This window comes from Brassica oleracea, chromosome C8 (assembly GCF_000695525.1).
Source record: "Brassica oleracea var. oleracea cultivar TO1000 chromosome C8, BOL, whole genome shotgun sequence".
Lineage (NCBI taxonomy): Eukaryota > Viridiplantae > Streptophyta > Magnoliopsida > Brassicales > Brassicaceae > Brassica > Brassica oleracea.
In genome coordinates this window covers 16219477-16244116 of record NC_027755.1, presented here as the reverse complement: position 1 = coordinate 16244116, position 24640 = coordinate 16219477, and the positions used below count along the sequence as shown (strand labels likewise).

The 24640-nt window shown below is 38.1% G+C and overlaps 3 protein-coding genes across 3 annotated transcripts in view; 1 reads left to right on the top strand and 2 right to left on the bottom strand.

Annotated features, from left to right (window-relative positions):
- Nucleotides 1-1980, bottom strand: part of LOC106308761 (two-pore potassium channel 3-like) — a 10055-nt gene extending 8075 nt beyond the window's left edge. Inside the window, exons 1-2 of the mRNA XM_013745884.1 lie at nucleotides 1933-1980; nucleotides 671-1494 (exon numbers count right to left, since the gene is read on the bottom strand). Of these exons, the coding sequence (XP_013601338.1) occupies nucleotides 671-1494; nucleotides 1933-1980 (872 nt within the window). The remainder of the gene's footprint in view (nucleotides 1-670; nucleotides 1495-1932) is intronic.
- Nucleotides 1981-2022: 42 nt separating this feature from the next.
- LOC106310611 lies at nucleotides 2023-5537 on the bottom strand. The gene is made up of 6 exons (XM_013747838.1): nucleotides 5264-5537; nucleotides 4069-4328; nucleotides 3909-3978; nucleotides 2984-3833; nucleotides 2623-2877; nucleotides 2023-2344 (listed from the first exon to the last, which is right to left on the bottom strand). The coding sequence occupies exons 4-6, from the start codon at nucleotides 3704-3706 to the stop codon at nucleotides 2126-2128; spliced, it is 1197 nt and encodes a 398-aa protein (XP_013603292.1). The 5' UTR covers nucleotides 3707-3833; nucleotides 3909-3978; nucleotides 4069-4328; nucleotides 5264-5537; the 3' UTR covers nucleotides 2023-2125.
- A 15828-nt stretch (nucleotides 5538-21365) lies between these two features.
- On the top strand, nucleotides 21366-22375 carry LOC106309643 (60S ribosomal protein L32-1). Its single transcript, XM_013746717.1, has 2 exons — nucleotides 21366-21506; nucleotides 21925-22375. The coding sequence occupies exons 1-2, from the start codon at nucleotides 21417-21419 to the stop codon at nucleotides 22234-22236; spliced, it is 402 nt and encodes a 133-aa protein (XP_013602171.1). The 5' UTR covers nucleotides 21366-21416; the 3' UTR covers nucleotides 22237-22375.
- Nucleotides 22376-24640: the final 2265 nt, after the last annotated feature.

Genomic DNA, 24640 nt, shown 5'->3' with positions numbered 1-24640 from the left:
AAATCAATTTAAACCGGCTAACCAACCGGTTAACCGAGTCAACCGAGTTGACTCACCGGGTCGACTCGGCCGAGTTGGCGAGTCTCCGGCGAGTCACCGGTGGCGGTCACCGGCGGCAACGGCGGAGATCCGGCGGTGGCTTACCGGAAAGTTGGCCGGCGGCGACGGCGGAGCTGCGGTGGAGGACGGTGGCCCGGCGGCGGAGCTGCGGCGGAGGATGGTGGTCCGGCGGCGCGTGTATCTCACGCGTGAGCCGATGCGAATCTTCGGGAGGCGCGTACGGCTTCGTGCGGGCTCCGTTTGAGGCGTGCTTGGTGTCTACGGCTTCGTCTCGACGAGAGGAACGCGATGATAGCCTTGGATGCATGAGATAATCAATGTTTAGGAAGTTATGGGCGATTTACTAAACGGAAACGAAACTGAGCTTAAGGAATGCGGTTTCCGGCGGTTACCTAGGGCGTTTATCGGTGGTGGCAAGCTGAACGTGATCACGGCACACGGTTGCTCCGGCGACGAGCTCAGGTGAGCTCTCTCTCTCTCTCTCTCTCTCTCTCTCTCTCTCTCTCTCTCTCTCTCAAAAGAAGTTGGAGATGGTGGGGATGGTGGAGATGGTGGGTCATTACAGATTCATTAGAAAGTTAAGGAATGTGTCAAAGAATGAGTCACATACCTGACACAACCATTGTTATCAATATCAGCAGCAAAGAACTGAGAGACAGACATTGTCTCACACAGCACTCTCTTAGCCCTCTCCCTATTCCTCTTATCAACTCTCGCCTCAGCCAAGTAAAAGAAAGCCCGAGCCACGGCTAACGTAGACACAAGCAGCCATACCGCAGCGAAAAGCCTACCAGGCAACGTCATAAACGCCCTGTCTCCATACCCAACAGTAGTAACCGACATAACGGAGAGATAAAACGAATCCAACCAATCAATCTTCTCAATAAAATGCATAATCCCAACACCAAGAGCAATGCAAAAAACCACAACACCTAACGCTAACCCCACTTTCAACCTAATCCTCATCCTTCCCTTCTTCACATCGATAATATACGATCTTCTCTTATCAGGCTCCTCCCTCCGCTTGGCAGAGTCTAACATGTAGCTCTCTTGAAGGTCAAGAACGTAAGAGACCATCCCGCTAAGCAAAACATCGATAAAACCAAACCCAACGAGAACAAACATGATCGAGAAGAGCTTAGTAACAACACTGTTTGGTGTGATGTCTCCGTAGCCGATCGTGCACATTGTAACGATGCAAAAGTATAACCCATCGACGACGGGATGGGTTTGATTCACTACGTAGTGATCACGGTTCAGCCAGTAGATAAAGACGCCTAAGGAGAGGTAGACGACAAGTAGAGCAAAAGCTTGTCTTACTACAGAGCGTGATGATGGCTCGAGATCGGTTTGCTGATGTATTGGGTGGTGAAGATCGTTGATTATGGCCATCGCCGGCGCGGTTTTGGATAGGTGGAGTGGATGGCCGTGATGCTGTAGTCAAAGGTAAGTGAGTAAAGATGAACCGGCAAGATATGTCGTTTTCACAACCAATCTCACATGATGTGATTCTCCTCCTAACGATTAGATAAAGTACATCATCAAATTAATTATGTGTGAGACACCCAAACATAAACACATGATTAGCTGTCTTAATAAATAGTTAAATCATTATATAGTGTGATCTTGCTTTTATAATCCATGCCTCTCAAATAGCAAGGACTGGCCAGGGTTAACTAAGACATACTGGTTCAGACGAGGACCGGTCTGGACTAAACGATCACTAGCGTGAAATCTGGTCTAATAATAGGATGTCAAGACTGAAGAGTTTAAAGAGTAAAGACAAAAACAAAAACAAAAAACAGAATTTCAGTTACTATAAGGTTTGGTTAGCAAGTCAACAAACCAACCATTAAAAGTCTTTAACAAAACCCCCTCATAAATCTTATTAGCCAAACATGCAAACACACACAACACCATTTTCATAGTTCTGAATCAACTCATCGCTGTTCAGGAATAACAAACATCACAAATATAAAAAAGGAAAGAGAAAGCAAGGCATGGAGAGAGGGGTTTTGCTTTTGATCACTAGCTGTTATTGGGCCATAGCTGTTCTTGAGTCTGCCTACGCCTCTCCAGCACTTTGTTGATGATGCTGATGCTGATGCTGATGATGGAGTTGGCCCAGTGACATTAAAGCTTGTTGAGACAGCTGTTGCTGGTGCAGTTGTTGGGCTTGAACGAAGCCGGGAGGCTGCATATTTGGATTAACACTGAAGATGTAAACTTCGCCACTGGGAGCCACACGCATGTGTGGTAGTTGCCAGGCAAATGTGTTTTCGTTCTGCGGATCAAAACAAAAGAAAGAACCTACAGGTTAATAAGGGTTGCAAAATAGATATGGCCACAGATATCCAAAATTCTTCTAACCAAAAGCCAAACAAAAATTCACCTATTAACCTTTATAAACATGGAAACTCACTAAATTTTCACACCAAACGGAGCCAAAAACTAAATTCCAGTTCTAATTCAGCATAAACCAAACCATACAAAACAAAACCAAACCAAGAAAAGAACTAGAACTTCAGATGCTCACACCAACAAAACAATATATTGGTTTACCTGCTGCTGCTGAAGAGATGAGGCAGAGGGAGGAATAACCACAACTAGAGGAGCCTGATGGTTACCAACAGGAAACCCTTGCTGAAAACCCGGATGCATGTAACCATGGGGCATGAATGGATCACTTATGAAGTTACCATGATGCCCTAATGGCATTCCATGTTGATTAAAGTATGGGTATAAGGCGGGATGTTGATAAAGAGTTGCTGCTTGTTGACCTGCACCCTGGGGAGATATACTCTCATCTCTTAGATCCTGCAAGAAGAATTTTGTGTAAGCAATTGGTGTCAAAAATGTATGTGGTTAGTATGTTTTAAACGAAATTTAGATTGCTTAATGGATTTTAAAAGGAGATATTTACCATTACGTTGGTGAAGAAGCTGTCAAGATTCTGCATATATGGATCTTCTTGAGGAGGTTCTTCATGATGTGCTGCTTCTCTTTCAGAATCTGATGAAGCATGGTAGTTTCTAGTGGTCGAATCTATTTGATAGGATGTTTGTTCATCAGTAGCATTATATCTAAGTTCTTCTTCCCCTCCATAGAAGTTAGTGTCATGTTGTCTGAAAGATAAATCCTCCTCTGTCTCTTGCGTGTCCTCCAAGTTATAATTAAAGCGACTACTAGCTCGGCCTGATCCTATCAAGCCAAAGCTACCAAACCTCAAGTGTGACAATTGCGCAACCTGGTCTAGATCAGGATGAAATGCAACTTGATTTGTTTTCGTCTCGAGGACCTCATCATCCATTTGAGACTCATCCACATGTTGAGGCTCGCTAACTTGGTCGGCATGTGTTTTAGGTTCAGCAAATGGTTTCAAGAGAGAAGGCACTGGATCAGAAACATCTTGCATCTCAAATGAAGACCCTTCATCTTTCAAAGGAGCTTTGCTTCCACTCTCTTGCTTCTCAAGTGAAGACCCTTCATCTTTCAAAGGGGCTTTGCTTCCACTCTCTTGCTTCTCAGTTGAAGACCCTTCATCTTTCAAAGGAGCTTTGCTTCCCCTCTCTTGCGTCTCTGATGAACGAGGCACACTGACTTTCTTCTGATAGAGAGGCTTATCCATTTTCACAATCTCAGCCATAGTTTTCTTCCCGGGGTTAGCTTTGGCCCAAGCGGATTGATACGCTGGTGCTGGCAGCAAAGAGGAAGAAGCTGCACCAGTTGGACCCGTTGGTGCTGCTTCCTTAACTTCAGCGTTTTTAGGATCACTACAAAAGCAAAGGAGTTAAACGACACACACGCATGATTTAAACGATGATAAGACCACATGAATAAATGAGAACCTGTTTGGTGCTGAAGAAGAGCCAGCCCAATGGTTACGTGCTCCCTTCCCTCTTTGAGCAAATCTTGTCTCTGAACCAAAACAGATCAGCAAGTTTAGAAATTGGTTCGGACTATCAACCACAACTAAGAGAAGAAAAACATAACCATGCATATTATTACCATCGGAGTTAAATTTGTTGCCGCCACCTCGAGCAGTGTTGTAACTGTACTTAGCGCTGTTTCTAGCTCCACGATTTGGGATTCCACGTCTCGATGACTCTGCTTGATCTTTGTTCTGACCAAAGAGACAAAACAAGAAAGCAATGAGTCGAAATGGAACTAGTCATCTGAAAACTATAACGGCATTATAATAAACAATCTGCAATAACTAACGTTCTTTTTCTTCTTGTCTCGCTTGCTCTTCACCTCTTGAAAAGCATCTGAAATGTTTGAAACCAAACAGCATTATAAGAAAGTCAGAATTGAACAAGTAGAGAATTATTAAAAAAACACATAATCAATACCAAAAAAAACTAATTTTATATACTTCCATAATCTCGTAAAAATGGAAATCAATGTTCTAAATACAGTCAAACCTCTATAAATTAATAATGTTGGAATTACACCAAAACTATAATTTTTTTATTAGTTTATAGAGATATTAATTTATCGATATACTAACTGAACCAAAAACTCGATTTGGGACTATAAAATTATATTATTTTATAGAAATTTTTAGTGTATATTAATTTATATAGTATTAATTTAAAGAGGTTATACTGTATTGGTTTAGGCAGACGCCAACCGGTAATAACCAAAACTATTTTTCTAAAATCCGATTTAAATGGTTCTAAGAAATCCAAATCGGTTTAAATGGCCACATATCATTTTAAATCAATCCAAATTGGTCTAAATCAATCGAAATTGGTTTAAATCGGTTAAATTTCCAGTTTGGTTTTCATGTGCTTTTTAGTTGTTTTTAAATCACATTTTTAGATAAATTAAAAACAAATAAAAAATATCAAATTGAATTATGATCAATTTAATTGTATCATCATCTTTATTTTCAGTTTGTATATAATCAAGCGGTGATCCTTTCTCCCCAACTTTTTTTCTTTATGCAAGTTCACAAATTTGTTTATGTTTTTATTTTTTAAATTCAATTTTGTTTTATATTTACCAAAACCTTTGTAATTAAACGCTGGAAAATTTATATCTAATGTTAATATAAAATGCTAATTAAAAATTATTATTTGCAAATGTCTAAGCCCGTCGAGGTCCCCTAGGCGCTAATCATTAATGTCTATCTATTTTTACGAAAATTCACCCGCGAAGCTACAAAAGCTTGAAGGAAAGAAGAAAGATGAGAAAAAACCTTGAGAAATGAGACGAATAACGGTTTCGTTAGGATCCATATGGCACTCCACAAGCATGGTGTAGATCTCTGAGTCGGAACAGTTCACGATCTCTTTCAAACTCTGAATCATCTGTCTAACGCTGCCTTTAGAGCCCATTTTCACTCTCTCTCTCGAAAACAGAAATCAGATTCGAAATCAAAATGCTTTAGAGTCGAGCTTCTTTATTCAAGCTTGTGATTTTCAATCGTAAGCTTCGAATATTGGGGAAAAATCGTCTTTTATTCTTGCGCTCTTCGGGTGTGGGGCTATATAATGGCTTTAGAAGACTAAAAGATTTGAATTTGGAAACAATGTAATGAAAATGGTGATTTAGACAAAAATTATGTATGTATATCTAGGAAAAAATATTTAGTAGATTCATTACTTTTAAAAGATATTCTAATAGTTTTATAAAGTCCACTCGCCGAAGCAGATGCATGGAAAGAATATGAATTCTCGTTTTTAATGTAATGGATATATAAAAAATATATATTATTGCGGCCCAACTTAAATAATACACGTAATATGGGCCTGAAGTTTATAAAGCTTGGTTTTTCAGAACGGATGTTAGAATCAATTACGTTGTCTATCTGGTCGTTAAGTTAAGGCAAATATTGGTAGGAACATAAGTAAAGTATGAGTACGGTTATTTAAAAGGATGCATAGTATCCCCTATATATTATTTATGAAACATTACAACTTTTTTTTGTAGTCACGTGTCATCACTAGAATGATTCTTAGAATAATTAAAGAAATATGTTGGTCCATCTAATTATATAATAAGCTTTTTATTAAACTAACCATAAATTCATTATTAATGTCACTTATTATTTTCTTAAATAAAGATTACGGAATTGCCTAATGTGGCTAAAGTATATATGACAATTAATGATTTTGAATAATAAAGATCTGATAAAAAAAATAATGTATCTTCTATCAAATTTGTATAATTTTAAACTATTAAGATAATTTAAGAAAATCACAATAACCATATTATAAGAATTTAGATTTTTCTGTATATGTTATATTTTGAATTTTAAGAAATGACTGTAAATTACTAAAACTGTTAAAAGTCTCACATTCAAATTTTGTGATCCATTGTTTAAAATTTTTGTTATGACAAAATAAAAATGATTACAAAATCATATAAATAAAAGTCTAATTTAATTAATCATTAAAATTTAAAATATATATGTATATATATCATTCTAAATTAAACTATACACCATATTGAATAAATAAATATTTTAATTTCAAAATTTACTTTGAATAATTTTTTTGATAAAAGTTTTGAATTAACATTGATAATTGTTTTTAAATTATAAATTACTAAAATTATTAATCTCACAATGAAAAATTTGTTATCAGTAATTTAAAGTTTTTGCTATTAAAGATGCACATGATAAAAAAACATATGAGTAGAAAGCATCATTTAATAGACATTAATATTAAAAATATACTATGTATGTTAATATCATTTAAATTTAATTACATATTCTATCAAAATTTTAAAAAAATTGTTTGGATTAATAAAATTGATTTATACGTTCGCACCAATTTAATTATATATGTAATAGTTACTGACTTTTAATTATTCAATATATATTTATTATTTCATAATATGTAATAACATATAATAAATAAAATAATTTATATATATAATGTTTATCCCGATCTTAATCTAGTTAACAAGTATGAGGAAACCATAAAACTGAGTCAAATACAAAAAACAAACCAGCAACCGTAGGTTTTTATATAATGACATTCTAGAACTGGTTGAAGTTTATAATCTCTTTATATGCGAAACCACAATCTATAACATTTTTTTATTTTTGTTACTTCTATTATGGCCGGCTCTGTGATTTGAGGTGGCTGATGAAAGATTTTGAGGAGGAAAAAGAAGAACCAGAGTTCAAAAGGAAACTTCTTTTTAGTGCTGCCGTAAAAATATTGTCTTCAGAAAATTATATTGTCACATTTTTGGCACGAGTCTCTTGCCTTTAATACTCTTGGCAAAAGTCTCTTGCCATCGAACTTTCTGGATTGTTAAAAATTGTCCATACTTGTTTGCCGAAGTAAAACCTGATTGAATAGTTTTAACTTTTGTGCCTCCGAACCCCATTCTCCCTTTTATCTGAAGTATACATAATCGTTTGCAATCACTTGAGCTCCACCTAAACTTTGCAAGGATACTATTTATTTTTTTTACATGCTTCCTTGGTTAACCTGAACATATTCATAGAAAATATAGACATTGCTAGTGCCACTACTTTCAATAAAACTTCAATCCCACATTAACAATGTGACAGAAATCTCTGTTTTCACTCTTATATTACTGCTGCTCTTACTTTCTCTGTGATATAGGTACACAGTTTGCTTCTTCTGCTCCCAAATTTCTCCACTACAAGAAAACATATTTTTCACGAGCGATATATTCCTTGTTAATTCGTCATAATAGGAGTGTTACGACGAACTACCGAAGAAACGTGTTTTGTTGTTAAACATATGTCGTAATGGAGGATTCGTCCTAAAATCCACATAATATTTACGAGGAGAACTCTTCGTCGTAACACGGAAGGAAAGACTTCGTCGTAATAGCCTCGTATACTGTCGTTGTAAAGTACTCGTTAAACGTCGATGTAATTTCCATGTAAAATTTACGAGGACTTTACATGTCACACGATGTAAAACCCTCGTAAAATTTACGACGACTTTAAAAGTCTTTCGATGTATATTCTTTGTAAAAGTTACAACGAAATTACATCGTTTCTTATATATATAATTATTATTATATTTGTGGAAAATTCGAAAATTAAAATTTTTTTAATTTAAAAACAAAATGTGAGAATTTAAATTTTATAATAAAAACTAACATGTCAAAAAATAATATTTAAATTTATAATACAAAACGAAACAAATTAAAATAAAAACTACGGTATCACATTGTCGAAGTATGTCGCAGCAACGCTCGGATCATGAGAGTCTTGACCGGTAGATTCAGGATGCCTTTGTCGAAGCGCCGCCCGTCTTTCATCCAATGCTCTCTGCATGAGGGGTTTCCCACCGCCATCACGTCCAACAGATCCTCAAGGGAGTCCAAACGATCAAGTTGGGAATCCATTCGAGCCTGCATCCGAGCATTCTCTTGGTCCCGTCTCGAAGAGTATGATGAAGTCGCCCTTGCAACTTCGTTAACAGAGCATATTCCCACTGTCCATCCCTTCTTTCTAGGATCAACCTTTAAAAGAAAACATTTTAATATAGTTAATTATATTAAAATAGTCAAATTAATTTAAATATAATTTTTAAATTTTACCTCTTCGAAGATCCGGTCGATCTCTTATGTTGTCAATGTGACGGGTAATCCATCGGGAGACTGTTGGTTTAGTTGTGTCACTCACTCTTCAACCCGAGCAGCCACATCGTTGAAGAGTTTCTCGGATGCAGGATCGACAAAAGTCTCATCCGATGTGGCGTGAGTCATCTTGAATAGATCAGACAGAGATGGTAAGACTCCCGTCTTTTCAAGCTACAAACAGAAAAAATAAATAAAATTAAATATATAGATAAAAATTAATTAATAAATATAAGTTTAAAGAAATAAAAGTAAATATTACAACTAAAACTTACAGCTTCTAACGGATCCCGGCATGGGGTTTTTGTCCGGTTCTATGAACCATGGGCAAATGACCATCTCTATCCTTCGTTCTTCGGGAAGCGGAGCAAGAGTTGGCCTTCCGGATCGAGGACGGTAGCTTCCAAAAGGCGATGAGGCCATCACATGTGTCCTTTGTGATCTCAATGGGCTTTCCCTCATAACGTAGAACTCCAATTTGTCCTTCCAATCCGAGACGGTATTGCAAAGGCGGGTCTTTGCTTTTTCAACAAATTCCCTCTTCACCCACTTGAAGATTCTTAAGGACCTGTCACCTTTGCTGAAACAAACAAAATTTTGAAACAATTAAAATAAATAATTAATTATAAAAAATAAAATTTTATAATTAAAAAATTACTTCAAAACATTTAAACCACGTCGTCTTAACGTGATCTGGAGTCATGATCCAGTTCGGATAGGGCCATCATAATATCTGATATGTTGTGTTTTTGATACATTTTAACAATATTTTCTAAAGTGTTTTTGAGTCTTTATCGAGTCTTTCTAGTCCTTTCGAGTCATTGCAGGTCTACCGTTGCATTGAGTAGGAGATGGACCAGTTCGAGCAAAAGAGGCAGAAAACAAATACAATTTGGTGATTTTCACGCAATACAGTCTGAAGTGACTGTTCCCTGTGGAGCGGAGCACCCCGAGTGCTTGTTCCCGCGGCAGAGATTTTTAAGGAAACTACAAGTCATTACGGTATTTGCCCTAATTATCCCATCTTTTTTTCTCAGCCGCATGTGGCTTTGATATATCATATTTTTCTTTTTTTTTACATTCTACGCTTCTTTTTCATAGAGAAACAAATCTAGAGCTTCTCATATTGTGATTTTGCTACCTTGTAAAGGGAGACGGCTCCATCTCTCTCGCCATAGAGAAGATCATCATGAACTCTATTCTATTTATTATTAATCGCATGATGTATTATTCAGAATTGATGCTTGTGTTTTCTTGTGTCATGGTTGAGTAGTATCTTGTTAGGGCTAGGGTGTTAGGGATCATGGATCAATGAGCTAGACACAAATAAAATTGTTATTCTTTGATATCTCTATCTATTGTTATGCTTACTGCTTATGTTAAACTGGCAATTTAGCATCTGATTATAGGTTTAATCTAATCATCAAAAGTGTTTTAGGTTGCTAGAAAAAGGATAGATAGGCGATTTGTCCTTAGCCAACGAAAGCTGATGCTAAGGAATATCATGAACCAATTGAATCTGAACTTAATGCTTGTCATCATTCTCTGATCCAAACGAAAGTTTAGGCATTACGATTGCTGGATAAATTGGTAGACACCACGACAGTGGGTTTATCTATTCTTGTTGTTCAAGTTCTAGATTGGCTCTTATTGCCTTCCTGAATAGTTGTGTAGCTCATGTCCTAAGTATTCCAACGAATCACCAAGAACCTAGCTCTTTTAATCATCTGAAAACTTTAAAATCAACTTGTTACTTGCTTGCTACGATACGTTAATCTCAAAACTCCATCATTGTTTTAGCTAAGTATTGATCTCATAGAAGTAAAGTGTAATCGTTAGTCTCTGTGGATTCGATCCTAAAGTGCTACATCGACATACCATTCGATTGTGGTAGTGTGCACATTAGGTTACTTGGTGTGCGTATACACGTAATATCATATTGGCGCCGTTGTCGGGGACCATCTTTTTACCTTTATTTTTCGGTTATTTATTTAGTATAAAACCTCTAACTTTCTCTATCATTTTAGTTGTAACTAATGTTCCAGGTGCATGACCAGTAGACATACTCGGAGAAACGCACAAGGAGAATTGGTTACACTTACCAACCAGGAGCTAGCAAGGTTAGAAAGAACAAATTGTTAATAGCCAAGGCAAACCGACACCATTATGGGTGATCACGCCAATTAGGATGATCTCACTGCTGCAATGGCACTCATGCAACATCAGATGTTTCAGATGCAGCAGACCATCCAAGCTCAGGAGGAAGCTGCTCAACAAGCTGCTCTACTCGCTGCTCAGCAGCAGCAGGAACAGCCGGAGCAAGATGCTCCAATCGGGCAGAGAAACCTTCCGTGCAACATCCCTACTACTCGCTCTGCCATAGTTCTTCCACCCTGCCAACGACAGGACTTCGAGATCAAGACTGCTGTAATCGATCTGGTGCAGAGAAAATTGTTCACTGGTCTCCGGACAGAGAGTCCAATGAAGCACATTGAGAGCTTTGAAAGTGTCTGCAGCTTTACTCGTGCGAATGGCATACCACCAGAATACATCAAGTGCATGCTATTTCCGTTCTCTTTTGATGGAAAGGCTGCACGGTGGTTGAATTATGTCCCTACCAGATCTCTTACTTCATGGGAACAAGTCCGATCATTGTTCCTAAGCATTTTCTACACGAAGACGAGAACATTTGCATTGAGGAACAAGATTACCTCTTTCAGACAGCTCACTGATGAGCCTTTTTGCGAAGCATGAAGCATTATAATGACTACCGCAGAGAATACCCTCACCATGGATTTGATGATGATTACCTCCTGGGCATTTTCTATGATGGAGTAGACTGGAAATACCAAAGTGCTATAAACTCTTCGAGCAATGGAGACTTCATGACTCAGACCACTGATGGAGCGTTTAAGATGATTGAGAACATGGCAGTTAGCTCAGCCAATAAGAATCAGGAGAGCGACCGCTCCAAGAAAGTCAACGACACCTAGAAGATAGATGAGCTGACAGCCAAGGTTGATCAGCTACTAAAAAACAACCAAAGGCAAATTTTCAGCATGGAGCAAGCTACGGACGGGCAGATTCAGAACCAGCAACAACCCCAGAACACCCAGCAACCAGTTCCAGCTGCCGTAAACAGTCAACCAGATGAGCTAAAGGGTCTAGGTATGATGATGCAACAGCTATTGTAGGGTCAGCACGTTCAGGCCAAGGCGTTGAATCAGGTAACCACAGAAATCGACACCAGGATGGGCAACATGTTCACTGAGCTGAATGCCAAGTATGACACTGTTGCGAGCCACATAAGAAAGATGGATGTTCAGATTGCTCAAACAGCTAAAAGTGTCAAGAGGTAGCAAGGTACCCTTCCTGGAAAGAGTGTGATGAATCCTAGGGTTGAACACTGTAATGCAACAGAACTGAGATGTGAGAAAGCTGAGGGAAAAGAACCGGAGCAACTGTCTGCTGAGACTGCTCCAGGCGCAGAAGAGAGAACAGAACACCCTGCTAGCTCTGAAGTGACTGCTCCCGGCGAACCTGCTGAGACTCCACCAATTCGAGTCTATGTTTATAAGGTTCCCTATCCTATTCCACCTAGACATCTGATGGATCCCATTAGTGCAGAGCAGCTGGCTGGGTTTAGGAAGATGGTGAGAAGGCTTCCTCAAAATAACTCATTTGAACATGCTTGGGAGATTCAGCCATTGCATATGTTCTTCAAAAATTGCAGAGAATCTCAGGAGGAAACCAAAGCACTCTTTACTGAAGCACTGACACCATCGCTGAAGGTACTGCCTCAAGGTTGATGACCCTGGAAAGTTTGTTTTTCCTTGTTCCATTGCCGGAGTGGAATTCAAGGAAGCTCTTTGTGATTCTGGGTATAGTGTAAACCTTGTCTCAAAAGTGATTGTAGACGAGCTGGGCATTGTTGATGTTGAGCATTCTCAGGTGAAGCTGGCTTTTGCAAACTCTTCCATGGCAGTCCCTTATGGAACTATTTGCAATCTTCCTGTCCAGGTTGGGGACTGTGTGCTCCATACCGAATTTCAAGTTGTTGAGATGAGGAAGGATCATGAGATGCCTTTGATCTCTGTAAGGTCATTTATGGCTACAGTGGGAGCAATCGTCGACATTCCTAATAAGAGAGTCTCTTTCTCCAACATCAACAAGAATATTTTCTACAAGGCTGTCCCAACCAGATCACAAATCCGATACGCCTCATGCATCTCAATGGTCAGTGGAGAACAGCCGAAAATTGTTCTAAAGAAGGAGTTTGGTGATAAGAGTGAGATCAAAGAATTTATGGATGAAGATCTTCACACTGATACCAAGAAACTCAGTGGAAATGCAAAGGTGAAGGAAAAAGTCCAGAAGAAAAGGGTCAAAGGCGATCCTATAATGACTTTGATACCTCACATGTGTGATAAGAACTCCATTGAGTATGAGGTAAAGTGCAAAGGTACCTCCAAACCTTTCTCTAAAGTTAAAGTTAATCTCTCACATGAGCTGAAGGACAAAAGATGAAGATGCTGTGAAAGGGTTGCCGAGTAGAGTTTTGAAGCTGAACACGTCTGATTGTGGAGCTTGTTTTGGAACAAGCCATCATGATCAACCCGACTGATCTCTGTCACCAATTCAAGCTAGTGACTTACACCAAGCGCTTGGTAGGAGGCAACCCACTGGTAAGTGTACATATAAGTTGGTTTTGTTTTTGTTTACTTATTTTTTTGTTTTAGTTTATTGAATATCAGCTCAAAAAGCGGAAAAACCCAAGATGCTTCAAAAATTCTAGGTTGCAGCAATGGAACAATCTGCCATCTGAAAAGAGCGGCTGTTCCAGGCGACCATCTGACGATAGAACACCTAGAATTTTCATGGAACGCCCGCTCCACTCAGGTAAGCATCTCGACCAAAAAAATGTTTATTTTTGTTTTCATCTTCTCTCTGATTTATTTTCACACCAGGGACGGTGTGAAGTAAGTCTGAGGGTTTTCGTCGTTTACAAACTCGTTTCTTTCTTTTGTTTTTCTTTTGGGTCAGTTTGAGTCAGTTTATAGGATTGAGTGGCGCAGAGTACAAACTGTTGAACGGTCGATCAAGGAACCTTTAGGATTCTAGAGACCTGCTTTTGGATCGATCAAAGAGTTTCTTGGGATAGCTTCTTTGAGACAAATTTCTTGTAGATGAATTTAATCGAATCAAACAAGGTATAAAGCAAAAGCTCTGTTTTTAATTATCAAGAGTCTAATTCATAAACAACGACAAAGAAGGCTATATATATATAAGCCAAAGCTAAACACCAAACTCTAAGATAAAGATGTTTAAGATAAAAGACCTAAAGCCCATAGAATTATCATAATTATAAATAAATAAGTAATATAAAATAGGAAAATCCTAAGCCATAACGTTAACCACGTTACTTGTCGGTCAAGCATGATGCCGATGCATCATTGAGTCAGTCAAAACTTTTTTGTGGGAATTAGGACCTTATTCCGTGTTGATCACTAACCACCTCGTGCTTTAGTTATCTTATTCAGTGACCTTAGCAGTGGCGAAAGACACACATGTGGACCTGGAACACACTGACATATCTCACTTGATTCTCCAGAAGTTCTCAGCCGATCAGGTTACACTAGGTAGACTTAACTCCATTTAACTTGAACCTAATCTTGACTGAAATTCTTCTTGTTATAGGCATTAGATCAGGGAAACGAGAAAACGCTCAGGACTTCTTATCCTTTTTATCCATCTTGTTGATCCTGAGTGGCTAGCTCATCTTTAGCTAGTTCCCACCCTGTACCTTAGCCTTTATTCCACCTTCATGCATTTGTTTTTCAGTGTAATATGTGAAGATATGTGCAAAAAGGTCGGAGAGGAAGGATCAACGCAGCCTCTTACTCGTTACTGCTGCAGAAATTCAGTCAAAAAGTAGAACAAGCAGATTAAGGGAGCAACCGCTCCATAACCAATGAACTGCGCAAGAGTAGGGGTGGAGAACCAGAATGGTTGCGAAATCAGAACCACCAGTGGCACTCAGAACCATCATGTATTACCTCCTTCTTCATCACATCACCATATCAGTCTTCAAAAAAAAACCGAAAAAGGTGATGGAGAAGGGGAAGAAATCAAAGAAACATGAACCACTGGGAAGGTCGAGCAAAAGAGTGGGTACCAAGTTGAAAGATTGGAGAGCAGGCAGATGATCTGAACAGCCAGATGGCTGATCCAAAACGGAGCAGTCGTTCCAGTGGACGCAAAAACGAGTAGAGGTGGTGGACATCAATGGATCTATCCTCTCTTGCCATTTTGTGCGATATCCTGCATCCTCTACAATGAAATGGTAGCCCTTGAACACTCTTAACTCCACCATTAAATAGCATGTTTCACACCTAGACCGCTCACACCTAGACCGTCTACCCTGAATAGTGCATGTGATGAGAAGCTCACGCTACTCTTAAATGAATGTATGGAGTTTTGTCTCGATAGTGTTGCTTTTTTAGGTTTGAGATATAGAGTATGGAGCCGATCTTGAACATCAGTCAGTGGGGTTCTGGTAAGTGTGTGTTGTCCTAGTTTACTGTTTGTATGGTCCAGATGTTCGTGGTTAAAGTATGGTTGCTGAGAATAGGAGAGTTCCCAAACTTTCAAACATTTCTCTATGTTCTTGATACTTGGCATTGTTTGAGGACAAACAAAAATCTAAGTCAGGGAGAATTTGATATGTTGTGTTTTTGATACATTCTAACAATGTTTTCTAAAGTGTTTTTGAGTCTTTATCGAGTCTTTCTAGTCCTTTCGAGTCATTAAAGGTCTAGAGTTGCATTGGGTAGGAGATGGACCAGTTGGAGCAAAAGAGGCAGAAAATATTGCAATTTGGTGATTTTCACGCATAACAGTCTGAAGTCATTGTTCCCTGTCGAGTGGAGCACCTCGAGTGCTTGTTCCCGCGGCAGAGATTTTTAAGGAAACTACAAGTCATTACGGGATTTGCCATAATTATCCCATCTTTTTCTCCCAGCCGCCTGTGGCTTTGATATATCATATTTTTCTCTTTTTTTTTACATTCTACCCTTCTTTTTCAGAGAGAAACAACTCTAGAGCTTTTCATATTGTGATTTTGCTACCTTGTAAAGGGAGACGGCTCCATCTCTCTCGCCATAGAGAAGATCATCTTGAACCCTATTATATTTATTATTAATCGCATGATGTATTATTCAGAATTGATGCTTGTGTTTTCTTGTGTCATGGCTGAGTAGTCATCTTGTTAGGTTTAGGGTGTTAGAGATCATGGATCAATGAGCTAGACACAAATAGGATTGTTATTCTTTGATATATCTATCTATTGTTATGCTTACTGCTTATGTTAAATTGGCCATTTAGCATCTGATTATAGTTTAATCTAATCACCAAAAGTGTTTTAGGTTGATAGAAAAATCATAGATAGTTGATTTATCCTTAGCCAACGAAAGCTGATGCTAAGGCAAATCGTGAACCAATTCAATCTGAACTTAATGCTTGTCCTCATTCTCTGATCCGAACATCAGTTTAGGCATTAGGATAGCTCGATAAATTGGTAGACACCACGACAGTGGGTTTATCTATTGTTGTTGTTCAAGTTCTAGATTGGCTCTTATAGCCTTCCTGAATAGTTGTGTAGCTCATGTCCTCAGTATTCCAATGAATCACCCTGAACCTAGCTCTATTAATCATCTGAAAACTTTAAAATCAACTTGTTACTTGCTTCCTACGATACATTAATCTCAAAACTCCATCATTGTTTTAGCTAAGTATTGATCCCATAGAAGTAAAGTGTAATTATTGGTTTCTGTGGATTCGATCCTAAAGTGCTACATCGACATACCATTCGATTGTGGTAGTGTGCACATTAGGTAATTTGGTGTGCGTATACACGTAATATCAATATCCCTTGATCGTCTCAGAAACGCTCCGGTCAACACGGTTGTTGGCCCCAAACCTAAAAATAGAACCAACTTGTTAGGAAAATAAAATATTTAAATTTTAAAATAATAAAATAATAAAAATTAGTAACTTACCAATAAGTACTTGGCAGTCTATCGGGGTCCAGAATATCCAAACCCTCTCGTCCAGGCTGGGCGAGGAGATCTTCCACTGTATATCTCGCGTATGGTGTAGATGGAGGCACACGCAAATCAGGATGAACTACATCTGCTGGGGCATGGTGAGGTGCAGTAGGTAGAGCTGGTGGAGGAGGCGGCATCTGAGAGGGAATCTGAGGTGGAAGAGGAGGGCTCCAAGAAACTCTCGGAGATATCTGAGAGTCAGGAACTGCCTCGGAAGATGATGGGCCGGAAGAAGATGTCCCGACACCATCGCCAAACATCTAGGAATAAGTAAGTGGTCGGTGTTTCCTAGGAGCCATCTAAAATAAAAAAATATTAGGATCAATTTAATGGAAAACAAAACCTAATCTTTGATTATTGTTTTGTTACCTAAACTAACCACCTAAACTAATTACCTATAAACTAACCACCTAATTAAACTAATCTAAAAAATGATTAGAGAGAGAGAGAGAGTACCTTAGTATAAGAGGGAGAGGAGATTGTGAGGAATGAACGCGAGCCTCATTCTGGCATCGTGTATATATAAGAATGAGGGTTCCTTGTAAGTTCGTCGTAACGTCTACAACGGGGTCGAACCAGTCATATTTGAAAAGGACACATATTAGCTTCAATAAGCCCGAAATTCCACTTCAATAATCTCCTACAAAATCCCGTAAAAGTCTATTTTTCCTTTGACACATATTCCATAGTTACTTGTTGCCCGATGTCTCACATACTCGTATGTATGAAATGTAAAACCTCGTGTGAAAAACATAGCTGATGTGGTAACCTTTGCTACTGGACCTTGGACCAAATCGTGAAACCATACGGGATAATATGGATCGTCATAATCAACCTACAAAAAGCAACACCATTAAAATTTGATATTAATTATATTATAGGACCAAAATTGTGCTTAATATTTGAATGAGATATATTACCTGTGATTTAAACCACTTGACATAGTGTTTATCCTTCCGTTTGTCCACCTCAGTTGCGGATATTCCTGGAAATGCTTCTTCAACTTGCGCTACAAACATGCTGCAAATTAAACAATTGAATCAAATCATATAGTTAACACCATTTCATATAATTAACATATACACATCAATATTTACCTTTCAAAAGAGCAGAATATAAGTGTGGGCACTATGCTTATCCTCTTCGCTGGACCACCATACTTCTTTTAGTTTACACCAAACCGTCCAATTTGACAGAAAATGTCAGGAACATCGTCAACTGCATATGTTGGCGGTACTCCACCATCATCATATCTTCTAGTAACTCTTTTCCTCAAACGAACTGTTGAAGCAAAGTAGTATGATGTGAAGTGAGATTTTTATGCTGTCAAACTCCCAACAACTATTGAACCTTCCACCTTTGCAAGATTTCTTGCTTTCCCCTTCAAATGTTTCATGGAGCGCTCATATGGATACATCCATCCGTTGTGAACAGGTCCACGGAGCAATGCTTCGTACGGGAGGTGGACAACTAGATGCTCCATAACGTCAAAAAATGAGGGAGGAAATATCTTCTCCAGGTTGCACAATATGATCGGAATGTTCTCATGAAGTTGTTGGATGACTTCTTCCTTGAACGTATGTGTCCTAAGGTCTCTGAAGAATGCTCAGATGGCTGCATATTGTAAAAATAACCCAATTAATAACATTTCATAACACATATATATATATATATATATATATATATATATATTAATATTTTCTTCAAGTGCTTTATGTACATTTGTTGGAAGGAACTAAAAAAAACAAATTGAAGTAGTCGTTGCATAAACACATGACAATCATGACTCTTCATTCCTGAGAAATTTTGACCTGGTTCAACACATCTTGAAAGATTTGAAACATAACCATCAGTGAACTTAACTCTGATGCAACCCAGTCAAACAAAGTAGTCTTCGCTTCTTATGACAACCGGAAGATGGGAACATGAATGTTTCCATTGCTCTTGATATGTAACTCACTTCTTGAGCAAATATCTGGTAAGTTCATCCTTGACTTTTTGTTATTTTTTGTCTTCCCTCAGACGTTCAGTATTGTATTACTGATGTTGTCAAAAAAAGTTCTTCTCTATATGCATCACATCAAGGTTGTGGTGTAAAAGAAGATTTTTCCAGTAAGGTAACTCCTAAAATATACTCTTCTTATGCTAATTGTGAGCGACTTCATACCCATCAGCATGTTTCCTGGAACATGCCAGTTTCCTCCAACTTTAACAGTTTCCTGACCTCCGTAATAATCAATTTCTGCTTCCATCTGTTGGCCAGTGAGATATGGAGGAGGACTCTCTCTGACAACTTTATTGTACCTAAACAATGTCTTATTTTTCTGTACGGATGGGAAAGGGGAAGCAATTGACGATGACAATCAAACAAAAACTCTTCCTACTATTCTTCAGTTGAAAAGCATACGTCGATCCAAGACAATATGGACAAGATAACCTTCCATGTGTTGTCCAGCCAAGAAGCATTCCATAAACAGGAGAGTCACTTATCGTCCACAATAGAACTGCTCGCATCGTAAGATTTTTTTTTCATGGAAGAAACATACGTCCTCACCCCTTCTGACCACAAGTCCTTTAGATCTTGTATAAATGGTTGAAGAAAAATATCCAGCGACCGTTTTGGATACTTCGGCCCAGGAATTAATATGGTCAAGAATATAAATTCTTGTTCCATGCACATTTCCGGCGGCAGGTTGTACGGCGTAAGAATGACTGGCCACAAAGAATATTGTCTCCCCGACATTCCAAATGGACTAAATCCATATGTGCATAACCCAAGATAGACATTACGCATATTTCTAGTGAAATCTTGGTGTACCGTATTGAAATGATTCCACGCTCTTGCATATGACGGATGAACGATCTCGCTATTCCTTTGGACATGTTCAGCATGCCACCTCATCGCTGCAGCAGTCTTCTCAGATTGATATAATCTTTTCAACATGTCTGTAATTGGTAGGTATCACATCCTTTGGTACGGTACCCCATTCCTCCCACGTCCTTGCGGTTTGAATCGTGGTTTCTTGCAGAATCGACACTCTTCTAGCTTCTCATCGTCCTTCCAGTAGATCATGCAGTTGTCGATGAAAACATCTATCATCTCCGAAGGAAACCCAAGACTATAAACCAATCTATAAACCTCATAGTAAGATTCAGCTGACACGTTGTCTTCTGGAAAATACTCTTTAAACAAGTCCGCTCATGCATCCATGCAATTCTCAGGTAAAAATTATGATCCGTTTTAATATTCATTATCCTAGCTGCTAGAGACAATTTAGAAAGCCCTTCTCTACAACCAGTGTAGATTGGTTGATTTGCAGCATCTAACATTTCATAAAACATTTTTGCATCCAAATTAGGTTCTTCTACATTTCCAGTTTCATCAGCCATTGTTGTACTTGTTTCTAAAAATGCATCAGTAATCATGTCGTGAACCCTATCATGATCTACCATATGCTCATCTTGATGGTAACTATATTGATTATGCAAATGATTCGGTTCTTCATTATTACCAGCATCCTCAAAATTATTATTACTACTACTAGCTTCATTTCCACCGTAACCTTTTCCATGTTGATACCAAATATAGTATTGTGGTGTAAATCATATGTTTACTAAGTGCTTCCATACAGTTTCACTACGTGCAAATTTTAAATTCTTGCATTTCCGACAAGCGCATAACATCTTACCATTTTCCTTTGTGATCGGTGTAGAGCCCGCCTGGTACATGAATGTTTCTAACCCACTCAGAAATGCATCTGTCACTCTACCGGCAGAATCTTTATCCAACTCCATAACTCGTAAATATTACCACCATCGGTCATTTTTCTGAGATTTTTTTAAAACATTTTTTTTCCAAGATTTTTTTTCTTATATTTTTTTTTTGATATCGTTTGTGTGTTGTTAGCATTGACAAATGACATATATATAGGAAAAATTTCGAGTTTGGTAGGTGAAGGTATAACAACGATTTTAAAAGGAAATATTTTACTAGGTTTTTACATCTCTCTTACATATGATTTATAACGTTTTACAACGAATTTAGTTAGTTTAAAGCGCACTGAATACATGTTTTCAAGTAAATAACGGTAACATGATTTCTTGTAAAATACTCGTAAATTTACAAGGACTTTACGACTAATCTTCTCTTTCCAAGTATTTTCGTCGTAATGGTACAACAACATTACGACGAAAGTCCTTCCTTGCAATTTTACAACAACGTTACGATGAAATCGCTTTTACTCATACTGTCATCGTAAGAGACTCGTAATTTTTTCTCGTAATCTTTCGTCGTTACGAACATGTTTTTTTATAGTGCTCCAGTAATCCGAGGTAATTTATACTTTTATTATGCAAATATACACCGGATATTATTATACTAAAATAGTAAAGTGAATATATTAAATTATTGGAAAACATTATCTACGCATAAAAAATAGTTTATGTTCCAAAATCGAAATATTTTTTGAAATAGCAAAAAAAAGTGACGCTTAAACACAATTCTTGAAAATATCAATAGTTTTTAAGGCCGGAGAGGTATTTATTTGGGCCACAAATAAAGCCCATATTGTTCTGTAATCAAAAACCCTAATAGCCCCTTTAAAAAGCTAATTTAGGGCTTGGGCAGCTGTTGACGTAGTCGCTTCGAGAGATCTTAGGAAGCAGCAAAAAATGGCGGTCCCGTTGCTTACCAAGAAGGTCGTGAAGAAGAGGTCCGCCAAGTTCATCAGACCCCAGAGCGACCGTAGAATCACTGTCAAGGTAAAACCCTTATTCTCATCCGGTCTCATTTCTTGTTCTTGTAGGGTTTTAGAAGATTAACCTCTGTGTTTTCTTGAATCCTTAAGCTTCAAAAATGTAATATATGATGATAAAACGTGTCGTTGGGACTTAAAGTTTGCATCTTAAATACTTTTGTAAACGCCATTAGGACCAGAAGTGTTCGATTTTGACTATAATTGTGGTTCTGTCTCTGTCATTGTGTTTTCTTGGATCCTTAAGCTTCAGAAATGTTCTATATGTCAATAAGTTTGTCGTGGAGTCTTAAAGTTTGCATCTTTATGACTGACTATTTCAAGTAGTATTGTCCACACCGTTAGGACCATAAGTGCTCGAGCTTGACTCTAGTTATTGATTCTCTCTATCTCATTGTGATTCCTGGTCTTCTTTTTCTTTTCAGGAAAGCTGGAGGAGGCCAAAGGGTATTGATTCTCGGGTCAGAAGAAAGTTCAAAGGTGTCACGTTGATGCCCAATGTTGGTTACGGATCTGACAAGAAGACCCGTCACTATCTCCCCAATGGATTCAAGAAGTTCGTTGTTCACAACACGAGTGACCTCGAGTTGTTGATGATGCACAACAGGACTTACTGCGCAGAGATTGCTCACAACGTCTCCACCAAGAAGAGGAAGGCCATTGTCGAGAGAGCTTCTCAGCTAGATATTGTTGTCACCAACAGGCTTGCTAGGCTCCGTAGCCAAGAAGACGAGTGAAGACCATATGCGCTTGAGATATTTAGTTGTTTCTGGTTTGTTGCATTTCGTTATTTGTTACTGTGTTTTGTGTTTGCACCCAACAAACATGAATTTTTGTTTTAAGACCGTTCTTGAAGTATTTTATATTCAGTATTTCTCAAAGATTAGGCCTTTTATGGTCTCGGATTCTCAGTTAATAAGGCACACTTGTTCAATTGTATCTGATTACAAAACTCAAAAATGTTTTCACCTTGGGTCTGCAAGCTTAGACCGTCACTACTCTTAGATTTTTCCAACAATAACTTCAGTGGCTCCATCCCTCGATGTTTGAGCAATTATTATTGCTGATCTCGCAACGCTAAATTTGCAAAACAACAATTTCAGTGGAATTATTCCTTCGAATATATTCGTCAATGCTACCAACTTAGTGTCGCTTGATATCAGTGACAACCAGTTGGAGGGAGAATTTCCAAAGTCACTGATCAACTGCGTTTCTTTGGAGTTTTTTTTTTAATGTGAAAAGCAAAAGAATCAAAGACACGTTCCATCTTGGTTGAGTTCTCTACCGTCATTAAATGGCATGATCCTCCGAGCAATTGAATTCTACGGGCCCTCGTATCATCCTCATGTCTCCATTGGGTTTCAAAGTTTAAAACATCATTGATAACCATTTCAATGGAACTTTGTTGACTCTCTATTTTTTCAACTGGCGTGAAATGATCAAGATAACCAAAAGAGATAATGAATACATGGAAGATGGTTATAGCTACATTAATTCGATGGAAATGGTGAATAAAGGAGTCGATATGTTATTTGAGCTGATCCGGACAGGCGTCGGAGGTATGACTTTTCAGGAAATAACTTTTCTGGAAAGATACCTGAATCTATTGGATTGTTGAAGGGATTGCGTTTACTCAACTTGTCAAGTAACGGATTCACAGACAATATACCTCAATCATTGGAAAATCTGACAAATCTCGAGGCATTAGACATATCTCGAAAACAGCTGTCAGGTCAGATCCATCGACATCTTGGCAGCCTCCCTTTTTTTGTCGATTATGAACTTCTCCCGTAACAATCTCCAAGGTCCGATACCACGAAGCACACAGTTTCAAAGACAAAATTGTTCAGCATTCATGGTCTCATGGATAACCTCAGACTCTACGGTCTTGAAGATATATGTGTGGAAATACTCATGTCCCTAATCCTACACCAAAAGAATTTGAAAATTTTTTTGAGCCAAAAGAACCAAGTGATTAGTTGGATATCTGTGGTCTTAGCCTATGTACCTGGCGTGTTCTGTGGGTTGGTGATTGGACATATGGCATATCTTTACTCCACGCATACATAAGTGGTTTATGTAAAATTCCCTCAAAACAAGCCCAAACTAGTCACCAGAAGTGCATGTTGGACATCATGTCTCTTTTAAGTGTTTGTGAAGCATATATTTATGTGTATTCTCCAGATGTACTTTTATGTTTTATGATTTTTTAGTATAAATTGAAAATGCATTCAGAACCTTCTACCTACATAAAATCAAAACGTGTGAGAGAATTTTTGTTTGAATTTTAACCTATGATGTGTGTATATGTTTATCTTGAATGCTTTATGATTATTTTGATTTCAGCATTTCTTAGAAACCATTAACTCACGTTATTTTTAAGTCTTCTTTATCAAAAATTTCCAAGTCAAAAAGCCAAACGGAAACTTTTCTTCCTCTAAATGTTAAGAGACTTTAACACTTTTGCTTTTCAAACATGTCACTCTTGTTGTGATGATGTGTGTTATTTGGGCTGAGAGTTTTAATCAAACTCAGCGGAATGGATATGGATTTGTTTTAGCGGACGCGGGTCACCCACTTATAGTGCCATTGGCAGCTCAAACTCGTCTCTTGACATTTGCTGCAAGCGAGAACAAGATCTAACTAAACAAGCAATTAGTTACATGGCCGTGTCGGTGTAGATTATTACCATATAATTGGGTGAGTACTCATACATCCACTTTATATCCATTATAAGAAGTAAAAAAACAACTAAAAGAAGCAAGACTAATGTTTCTGAAGACTCAATTGATCCAGATGCATAAAATTTGAATATTATAAGGTATGTTTCTCACCGGGTATAGATTGAACACAGCATCATATATATATTAGGTAGGTTATGCAATACAAGAAAACATATTTTTTACTAGGGCAGTATTCGTTGTAAATTCGTCGTAAACCGAGTGTTACGACGAATTAACGTCGAAAGACGTTTCGTTGTTAAACGTCCGTCGTAACGGAGGTTTCGTCGTAAACGACTCGTTACGTTTACGACGAAATATATTCCTCGTAAAGCGCAGGGAAAAGATTCGTCGTAAAAGCCACGTAAATATTCGTCGTAAAGCCCACGTAATTATTTCGATGTAAAGCACACGTAAATAC

What these genes read in the sequence shown, in the direction of transcription:
- LOC106310611 (XM_013747838.1), bottom strand. Translation starts at nt 3,706, where the DNA reads ATGGCTGAGATTGTGAAAATGGATAAGCCTCTCTATCAGAAGAAAGTC. An exon ending in GCTTCTTCACCAACGTAATG is followed by an intron (nt 2,878 to 2,983) that starts GTAAATATCTCC and finishes TTCTTCTTGCAG; the next exon opens with GATCTAAGAGATGAGAGTAT. An exon ending in CATCTCTTCAGCAGCAGCAG is followed by an intron (nt 2,345 to 2,622) that starts GTAAACCAATAT and finishes TTTGATCCGCAG; the next exon opens with AACGAAAACACATTTGCCTG.
- LOC106309643 (XM_013746717.1), top strand. Translation starts at nt 21,417, where the DNA reads ATGGCGGTCCCGTTGCTTACCAAGAAGGTCGTGAAGAAGAGGTCCGCC. An exon ending in ACCGTAGAATCACTGTCAAG is followed by an intron (nt 21,507 to 21,924) that starts GTAAAACCCTTA and finishes TTTTCTTTTCAG; the next exon opens with GAAAGCTGGAGGAGGCCAAA.